The sequence below is a fragment of the Periophthalmus magnuspinnatus genome, chromosome 22 (genome assembly GCF_009829125.3).
Source record: "Periophthalmus magnuspinnatus isolate fPerMag1 chromosome 22, fPerMag1.2.pri, whole genome shotgun sequence".
Taxonomy (NCBI): Eukaryota; Metazoa; Chordata; class Actinopteri; order Gobiiformes; family Gobiidae; genus Periophthalmus; species Periophthalmus magnuspinnatus.
In genome coordinates, this window is record NC_047147.1 from 15,721,108 (window position 1) to 15,731,190 (window position 10,083).

Here is a 10,083-nt window from a genome sequence, read left to right on the forward strand (position 1 = left end):
TACAATGCACAGAGCATGTCCTCTGGGTTTATTATCTGATAAAATAACTGCATGTTCCCACCCAGAGCTTTAATTCACTGCTTTAATTAGGGTGCACACACCTCAACACTAGGCAAACTAACAAGCATGCAGCTGGAATGTTGTCTTTCTCTATTTGAGGACAGGCAGCTCTGGTCCCCATTTTAAAAGGACTTACTTATTAAACTGAGGGCTATATTTGCAGTCAGTGACTGCATGTGAAATGTGTGTTAGGGTACTGTTTTTCTTGTTGTAACTTAGCCAGGCCTGATTAAAGTTTTTCTTTTCCAATTTAAAAACAAAATCTTCAAAACTCTGAATAAACCAGTCCTCCAAGGTATAGATTAGAACCTAAAAATTTTCATTAAAAAACTCAATCAACTCCAATGCCAAATTCTTTTGGACCTCTCGCACTGTTGACATTTTTCTTTTTGCTTCTCTTTATTAGTAAAATAAAACAATTGGTGATATTTGTAAATAATTATTTTATGGTACAAACAGTCACTTTAGCATTTCACAATTTTGTAAGTTCATGTACAGCTCTGGCTGTACCTGAACTTCAGACTCCGATTGACTTCAAATCAGGTCCGTCATTCACTTGGATATGTCAAGCAGATTCACCATTTGAGTTATACTTGGGTACATTTTGGGTGAGTTATGGCATTAACATGATCTCTTCAGATCTCAAAGGTTCAGTTGTGACTGTAGCAGTGGTTTTAAAACCGTTCTACATTATAGCTTAATTTACATTTACATTTTAAATGTTTTGTAGATTAGGAGGCAAAATGCACACACAATATAAGGCCAGTACAGTACAGTTACCTGCAATAAAACAAGAGTAGTTTTCTGTCTGCTCTCAGGGTTTTGGAGAGCAGACAGAAACAGAAGTGACGCATGCGCAGTTTGTCGTGCACGTCAGTAGAGAAGTTGACTCAGTTCAATGCTATCTGTGTAGCTCCGCAAAATGGACTCAAGTCTTGTCGCCGTGCTATGGTACCTCGTCCCGCTGTACTTGATCGTTTGTCTGGTGTGCACGGTGTTCGCAGACGCGGACATGACCTTGCTGTGGGCCAGTGTGGCGGGGAAGCGGCCAGGTGACGACTGGGGCTTAGGTGTTGAGGGTTAGCTTGCTGTGCTCATATGCGTAGCTGTTTCTGGGAGTCAGAGTAGCTAAGACAAATTACTGTTCTGACCACTAATTGTGATTCTGAATTACACTGATCATGGACCTCTCCAGAGACAAAAGCACAGACGAGGTGGTTGTTGCTGCAGAGGAGCGTATGTGTTTTGATGATGTCATGATCACTCTACTTTGACTAGGCTACTTCCCGGTCTAGTGAATGTCACCATTTTAATAGATTCATACCATGAACGTGTAATAAGATCATATATAGCTCACTACACTAGCCCCATTCACCATACTGACATTCTGGTGTATGGGAGGTATGAACAAACCACACAATATGTGGAGTATTGTCTTCTTCAAGAAATAATGTTTAGCCATAAATCATCATTATTTGAAGCATACAACTGACAATCTGCATTTGAATAGAAATCAGCAGTTTCACATTTTAACGTGAAACAGTCAAAATTACGTGATCGTTTCATGTTAACGCGATACGAAATGATCATGAAATTACGTGATATGTAAAACGATAAACTACGGCATCAATGGAGTATCTATCCACTTTATCCATAGATATAGGCTAGGGTCCTGTGGGCATGACGTTTCCCACCCGTGGTAGTTGTAGTAGTAGTAGTAGTAGTAGTACCTTTAGTAGTAGGACTACTGCTCTTGCGTAAATGGCAAGGCTGCATCACCAATGGTTAGGATGAGCCCATGAGGGAGCACTGAAATGACCGTGCACCCAGCTATGTGTCTGATGCTCTTTTACTGTCAGTCTCACACAGTAATCTATCCCCAGTGCGAAAAAGTGAGTCAGACACTCATGCAGAGTAGCAACGGTAGGATGGAGTGTGTGGCTGACGTATAAACTGCACAGCCCACAATGATGAATGCGCGACTGTTAGTGGTGCCGACCCGATGGTCTGAGTGAACTCAACTTCGGTTTCACTACACAGGTTTGGAGCCGAGTTAGAAAACTCAGCAAACCTTGAGGTTAGCAGAAGACTTTATCAACTTTATCCCAGAAGAGGATTCACCGCAGCAACTGTAAACCAGAGTCTGCCATTAGAGGAACAGAAAGTCATGTGACTGTATCAGACAGGTTTAATATAAAAACTATGGAGGAGCGCATTGTTTAATCAATTTATTCTATTTAGATTCAAATAATATTACTCAAAAATGTTTACATAATTTGGCTGCAGCCTACATAGATATAAACAAAAAGTTTAAAATGACAATTTAATTACCATTTTCTGTAAAATTATGTTGAGAGGTGTATAGCTCAATTAGTTTTTAAATGTATCCTACAATATTCAGTTTAATTTATGTACATTTTAAAATAATTTTGATTTAAGTATAATTCATGAATCTAATCATTTCCACTTCCCAACACACTTTAGTGCCAAAATGGATGAAAGATCAGGCTTGTAAGTCATTTGAGTAAAATAAGTGGAATGTATAAATGAATACAAGAATACAAATCATTAAACTCTTGTTAAGCCTCATTAAATGTTTCTGATCTGTCTGTGGCTGACTGATCAGAGTTCTCCTTCAGGAGCAGACTCTGGTTAAACTTAAGGTTAGCTTAACAAAACCTGCTCTGGATCAAGTTGGATTCACAGAGTGAGTTATCATGGTTTTAGGTTAAAACTCTGAGTCTGACCCTTGAGTTTGGCCTACACCTGCTTTTTGAAACGACCGGGGTCCCAAATCAGCTGTAATGATGCCTAGAGATTGGGACTGGGTTGTCACACCTCATAGACTTTTCAGTTTGACTAATGTTGAATGATTCAATATAAAGTTTAAGCTGTTAAATACTCAAATTAGTATGACACGAAAGTGTGATAAATGTGTCAGTAGTGACCCTGTATCTTATCATGGTTCTTTTGTTTACTTTTTATATTGCCTCTGCTAATGCATCTCTATGGACATTTTGTATGTCTGGCCAACAACGTGAAGTTTTTGATATTCGACTTAGAGTTTTATTACACTGCTATTCACAACATGTCAATATGAACCACAGACAGACTTGAGAGCAGCTGTTCTGCATCTACCATCTCTACTATCGTCATCATACTATTAGAGATGGATAGTTATTTTTCTCTGCCAAAATGATTTGTCTTTCATTATGTCATACATTTTTTTTGAAATCTCTAGGCAAAATCCTTTCCAAGCATAAAAATAAGCAAGGCTGACCCCTTTGTTTTGTTGAAGAGAAGAAGCTGAGGGGCCTGGTGGTGTGGGTGACTGGAGCCTCAAGTGGCATTGGGGAGGAGCTGGCGTACCAGCTGGCACAGTGTGGGGCTCGCCTCATCCTTTCTTCACGTCGGGAAAATGAGCTCCAAAGGGTCAAAAGCCACTGCTTACGTAAATAATAATAATTAAACTTGCCATAAAAATTGAACAATTAAATAATATTTGTTTCTTTTAGAGTGCTCTAATCTACATAATGAAGATATTCTTGTTCTTCCATTGGATTTGTTGGAGAGGCAATCCCATGAGGCAAAAACGGAAGCAGCCATTCAGTACTTTGGACATGTATGTTTGTGGTAGTGGTCCAGACTGTGCTGAAATGTGCACAACCGAAAACCCCTTGTTCTAAAGTGTTTTCTCAATTTCTCACTATTTAAAGAATCACACGCTACACATGTCTAAAAGCCAATGTTTTGGCCTATATTTCAGATAATGTGTATGTGGAATAATGCCAATTTAAGTTATGTTACGACTTAGTATTTACATTACAAATTAATTTGAAATGAACCCAGTTAGTATTTGCAGGAATTTATAAATAAGCCATTTTTCTTTCAGATCGATGTCTTGATAAACAATAGTGGCCGAAGCCAGCGCTCCCTGTTCTTGGAGACCAGTCTTGAGGTATATCATGCTTTGATGGAGCTTAACTTCCTGGGTACAGTGTCCCTCACAAAGCAGGTGCTTCCTCATATGACAAAGCAAGGCTCTGGGAGCATTGTGACTGTGAGCAGTGTGATGGGGCTAGTTGGGGCCCCTCTGGGTACTGGGTATGCTGCAAGTAAACATGCTCTCCAGGTAAAGAACCAGTATCATCCCCATCACTCATTACTTCCAAAAGGATATTAAATACCATGTATTGACAGGGCTTCTTCAACTCGCTAAGAGCTGAACTAACTGACTATCCTAACATCCTCATCAGCACAGTGTGTCCAGGCCCAGTGCAGTCCAAAATAGTTGACAATGCATTCACAGAAGATCTGAATAAGGTAAAGTGTGAAATATATATATATAAAAAAAATGTAATCATTGTAATTTAACACCTGTCCAACTTTCACTTTAAGCGCGTCCACACAGTTGGGGGTCAAGAGCACAAGATGTCCACAAGGCGCTGTGTGCGTCTGATGCTAGTGGGAGTAGTTAATGGAGTCCAGGAAATGTGGATTGCTCAACAACCTTTTCTTTTATTTTACTATGTATGGCAGTACGCTCCTACTTTGGGCTGGTTCCTCACAAACAAGCTGGGGAGAAAACGGGTGCAGAATTTCAAAGCTGGTCTGGTAAGTAACTCGGAGTTAACTGTTAAACTCTTGGCTTGTCAAACCTTTTGGATCCCAGGTCAAATTTATACTGCTTGTAGTGATTATTATTATTATTTTTTTAATGGTTCAAATTTGCCAAAAAGCTAAAACAATGTCAGTGTCAGCTGAAATTCAACAAAGGGGACATTTAGGGTCAAAATAATTACGTGTGACATCATCACAGCTGGTTTGGGTCCAAATGATCTGACTTTCATAACTGCTGTTTATATGCACCAGTTTCACCATGCACCAGAGTCCTTTTGATAATTGAAATAGCATATTTTGCTTTGAATTTCTAATTGCTATGGCAATGGTGCAAATTTTTCATCAGTCTAAAAGCCATGGCATTAGAGACCTAGTCTGAACCTGCTGGCAGAACTGTTTTACACTAAATCCTGTTTGTGAGTGTATCAATTTTCCAATAAAATTGTATTTCATTGTTTTTTAGGCTCAAAATATAATGATTAAAGCAGTACATTTCTGTCTTTTTTCCCCCAGGATGCAGACTCAGCTTATTTCAACAAACCCAAAGCATCGTGAAACTGGAGAACGATGGTACTGTACATTCTAAAAATGTAAACACATTGCTTAGCTTCTGAGATTATACAGCCCTTAAAATGTGTTTAGGGAAAAACGTTTCACTATTTGTAAATGTATTATGTATCGTGCATTGTTTGGTCCTTTTACACCCAGTTTTTTGTTTTTTTCATGGTTAAATTGCCCATTATTTCTACAATATTAGTGATATTTGGATGATTTTTGTTTAAAACTTAATTTTCAAAGAATCGTGATCGTTTTAAATCTTTCAATCTTTTTTTGAAATTTGCTGCCCTATGTACTTTTTTTGCTTAACTCTCCTAATCCACTCTGACCATAAAAATGTCCCAAGATTTTTATGGTTAACAAGAAAATTCAAAAGAAAAACTCCCGCACACTGTCTCACTCTTAATGCAATTTTATTCCATACGTTTTGGTCGCTCTGACCTTCTTCATACCTGAAGAAGGTCAGAGCGACTGAAACGTTGTATATTTGAGGAGCTTGATAAAGTGGAGGTTAAGACTTTCATCAGTGGACCTCTTCCTACCATAGACAGAATGAAGATGAACAAATTTACCCGGCTGCTTCAGCTGAACACATGGCTGTTCAACGAATGTGCAGCCAGAGCACTGCACTACATTGAGAACTTTGATCTATTCTGGAAACGAGAGGACCTGTTCAAGGGAAATGGCCCGCACCTGAGCAGAGGTGGAGTAAGAGTGTTGATGGATAACCTCCTCCACGCTCTGAGAAACAGCCTTGGACAGGGTCCTGGGCCAGTGAGAGAAAAGAGGAATGAGAGAAGCATTCCTGCTGCACCAACCAGAGACCGAGCCAATGTGTCAGCACCACCAGCAGAACCACAACTACAACCACCACCTCCCCCAGCGAAGGAGTCACCTCCAGCAGCACAACCATCTCCCCCAGCGAAGGATTCAGCAGCACCACCACCTCCCCAAGAGAACAAATCAGCATCACCACCACCTTCAAAAGTGAAGGATGCATCTCCAGCGTCACTTCCCTCAGGGCCCACATCACAGGCCTTGAACCTGTCTGTGACAGCCCCAGCAGAGGTTTCAGTCACAGCAGCACCCACATCACCTCCCCTGCCCACAGACCAGCCCTGGGTCCCCTTTGCTACATCTACTCCCTCTAGGGACTCCTCACTCTTCTTTTCCTCCCCACCTTCACATATGGCCCTTCCCGACCATTTAGAAATCTCATCAGATCAGGAATTAAGATGGCTCCCCTCACACCTAATATAGAGCGATCGAGAGTTCTGGCATCAACTATGCTGAACTCTTCCCTGTACCCACCTATCCCCCCTCGTCTTTCACCCAACCCCCCCCCCCCCCCTTACCCCCCGCTCTCTCACCTGGTCCCTCACCCAAACTCCCCCCTCCTCGCCCTTCCCTGCCTTCCCCCAGAGCTGTTATCAACAAGAGCTAGGACACACAGGGCCTTTGCTGTTTCAGGACATACAGTCATGATAAAAATAATATCATGCTGAGGCCCTGTGATGGAGCTATATCTATATCTACAGTTACACCACGTAGACTGATTAACAGAAGGACAGTTAGACTGTCCAATCAGAGACATTTAGTTCACATCCCCTGTAAGACGATAACATCCAGTCCTACTGAAACTAATTTGAAACTTGCTGTGCTCAATGTCAGATCTTTATGTAACAAGTCCTTTTTAATTAATGATTTTATTTCTTCTTTTAGTCTTGACTTTATGTTTTTAACGGAAACATGGCTCGACAAAAACACAGGTAATGTAATTCTAGTGGAATCAACTCCACCCAACTTCAAATTTGAATCTGAAACATGAGTAAACAAAAAGGGTGGAGGTGTGTGTGCATTTTTTAGAGATAATTTAGTTACTCACAGATTGTCATTTGGAGTGTTTTCATCTTTTGAGTATGTTTCATTCAAAATGGAGCTAAAACAATCCCCCTCCATACTCTACTTAGTCATATACAAACCTCGCCAGCACTGTCTGAGTTTTATTGATGATTTTACTGAGATGCTTTCAGTCGTATGCACAGACTTTGATGGTTTAGTCATTACAGGTGATTTTAATGTACATGTGGATAATGTGTTTGACAGAAACGCTAAAGAGCTCAGTTCTGTCCTTGAAACCTTTGGTCTGACTCAGCATGTCAGCGAGCCCACCCACAACAGAGGACACACTCTGGACCTGCTCATTACAAAAGGAGTAAATATTTCAAATGTCAATGTGGTGGATGTTGCTCTGTCTGATCATTTCTGTGTCTTCTTTGACCTGTCTGTTATTCCCAAACTAGCGGCTGGTCCTGCAGTTGTTCGAAGGAGACACATAAATGATAACACAGGTGCACTGTTCATGGAAATGATACACTTTGAAAATGCCTCATGTTCTGATGTTGATGATTTGTTAAACTCTGTAACTTCAAGTGTTTTGAATGTTCTGGACACCACTGCCCCAATGAAGGTTAAAATGGTTAAAGATAAGCAGAAAGTGCCATGGAGGAATGATGACTCGGTCAGGGCACAGAAAAGGGAGTGCCGGAGGGCTGAGCGGGAATGGCGCAAGTCAAAGCTCCAGGTTCATTATGAAATTTACAGAGAAAAGATGCACATGTACAACCACAGTTTATGTAGAACAAGGTAAAGGTATTTTTCTGACATTATTGGAAGTTGTAGTAACAACTCTCGTGTCCTGTTTGCAACGGTATACAGATTAACAAACCCCCCAGCCCCACTGCCGTTAGAACTAATTTCCACATCTAAGTGCAATGAGTTTGCAGTGTTCTTTAATGACAAGGTTCAGGGCATTTAAAATGCCATAAATTCCACAACGCAAATAACAACCCAGCACCCACCTAGACACTTAGAGCTGACTCACTTTGCACCTGTAACTGACAAAACTGTCTAAGAGATTGTCACCAGTCTGAGTTCATCTACATGCTGCCTCGATGTGTTACCCACAAAATTTCTAAAATCTGTGCTCAACAGTTTGCTATCACCACTCACTCACATAGTTAATATGTCACTTCAATCTGGAACATTCCCAAGCGCTTTGAAAACTGCGGTTATCAAGCCTCTCCTAAAGAAGAGCAGTCTTGATGCCACAATATTGAACAATTATCGACCGATCTCAAATCTGCTGTTTTTAGGCAAAGTCCTCGAAAAAGTTGTTTACCAACAGCTTATTAACTTCCTCGAAATGAACAACTCCTTTGATGTCTTCCAATCAGGTTTTAGACCCCACCACAGCACTGAGACTGCTCTTATCAAGGTGACAAATGACATCCGCATGAACACTGATGCAGGCAAAGTCTCAGTCTTGATCCTGTTAGATCTGAGTGCTGCTTTTGACACTGTGGATCATGGGATTCTCTTACAGAGACTAGGGGACTGGGTGGGCATCTCTGGAACGGCACTAAACTGGTTCAAGTCCTATTTAGAAAACATGGAGTACTTTGTTGAAATTGGAAAATGTATATCAGATAAAATGTCCCTGACCTGTTGGGTGCCCCAGGGTTCAATCCTGGGACCCCTGCTGTTCAATCTCTACATGCTGCCGTTAGGCCAGTTAATACACAGCAATAATGTGTCTTACCACAACTATGCAGATGACACTCAGATCTATGTCTCACTAGCAGCAGGTGAATATGGACCAGTGGATTCACTCAGCCACTGCATCCAACAGATCAGTGTGTGGATGCAAAACATCTTTCTTCTGCTAAACTCCGACAAGACTGAAGTCATCATCTTTGGCCCACAGAAACATAGAGAAAGTGTCAGCAGTCACCTCCAGTCTCTCTCTCTAAAACCTTCAACTCAGGCTAGAAATCTAGGGGTAACAATGGACTTGAACTTTAACAGCCACATCAAATCAATAACATCTGCAGCTTTTTGCCACCTAAAAAACATTGCAAAATCAAAGGTATACTGTCAAAGCCAGACTTAGAGAGACTTATCCATGCATTTGTCTCCAGTAGGTTAGACTACTGTAACGGCCTGCTCAATGGCCTCTCCAAACGAGCCTTAACACAGCTGCAGTACATCCAGAATGCTGCTGCTCGGGTCCTGACTAGAACCAGGAAGTATGAGCACATAAGTCCTGTGCTCAGGCCTCTGCACTGGCTTCCTGTAGCTCAAAGAATAGACTTTAAAGCAGCTCTGCTTGTGTATAAGTCTCTCCATGGCCTAGGTCCAAAGTATATCTCCGACATGTTAGTGCCATATGAACCATCTCGCAATTTGAGGACCTCAGGGACCGGCCTCCTACTGGTGCCCAGAGTCAGGACTAAACATGGGGAATCAGCGTTTAAGTGTTATGCAGCTAAAACCTGGAATAGTCTTCCTGAAGATGTGAGACAGGCCTCTACTTTGACAATGTTTAAATCCAGGCTCAAAATGATTCTGTTTAGCTGTGCATACGACTGAAAGGTTTTTATTCTGCACTCTTCTCTTTTAATGTTAATTTTATGATGATTATTTGTGATTATTTATGTTTTGATTTGTGTGATTTCAATGTCTTTCTTATTCTGTAAAGCACTTTGAATTACCTTGTGTACGAATTGTGCTATACAAATAAACTTGCCTTGCCTTGCCTATAACATTTTGGAATGCTTTGCCATGACACTATAACATTGTGAATTCCTGATTGTGGTTTCTCCTTTCTAAAAGAGGTCAAATGTGTGACTTTTGAGAGTTCATACTAAATCAGAAACTGAATCTATGACAAAATGATTCAATTTAAACAGGTCTCCCTATTGTTTCCTTATGCTTTACCATGAGGGCTCTAGGGAGGGTTGTGTTTTTGTATTTAGGATGCTTCCTGAGTATATACACTTGTGA

General features: G+C 40.8%; 1 protein-coding gene across 2 annotated transcripts in view; it reads left to right on the forward strand.

The window, feature by feature from the left end:
- The window catches only part of dhrs7 (dehydrogenase/reductase (SDR family) member 7), an 84,232-nt gene extending 78,749 nt beyond the window's left edge, over positions 1–5,483 (forward strand). Inside the window, exons 2-8 of one of the 2 annotated variants that reach the window (XM_055231329.1) lie at positions 972–1,112; positions 3,359–3,511; positions 3,576–3,682; positions 3,953–4,192; positions 4,261–4,383; positions 4,459–4,674; positions 5,194–5,483. In XM_055231329.1, coding sequence (XP_055087304.1) covers positions 983–1,112; positions 3,359–3,511; positions 3,576–3,682; positions 3,953–4,192; positions 4,261–4,383; positions 4,459–4,674; positions 5,194–5,235 — 1,011 coding nt within the window. In that variant the 5' untranslated portion in view covers positions 972–982 and the 3' untranslated portion in view covers positions 5,236–5,483. Of the gene's footprint in view, positions 1–926; positions 1,113–3,358; positions 3,512–3,575; positions 3,683–3,952; positions 4,193–4,260; positions 4,384–4,458; positions 4,675–5,193 lie in introns of those variants that run through there. The other variant, XM_033988499.2, reaches the window with a different exon arrangement.
- Positions 5,484–10,083: the final 4,600 nt, after the last annotated feature.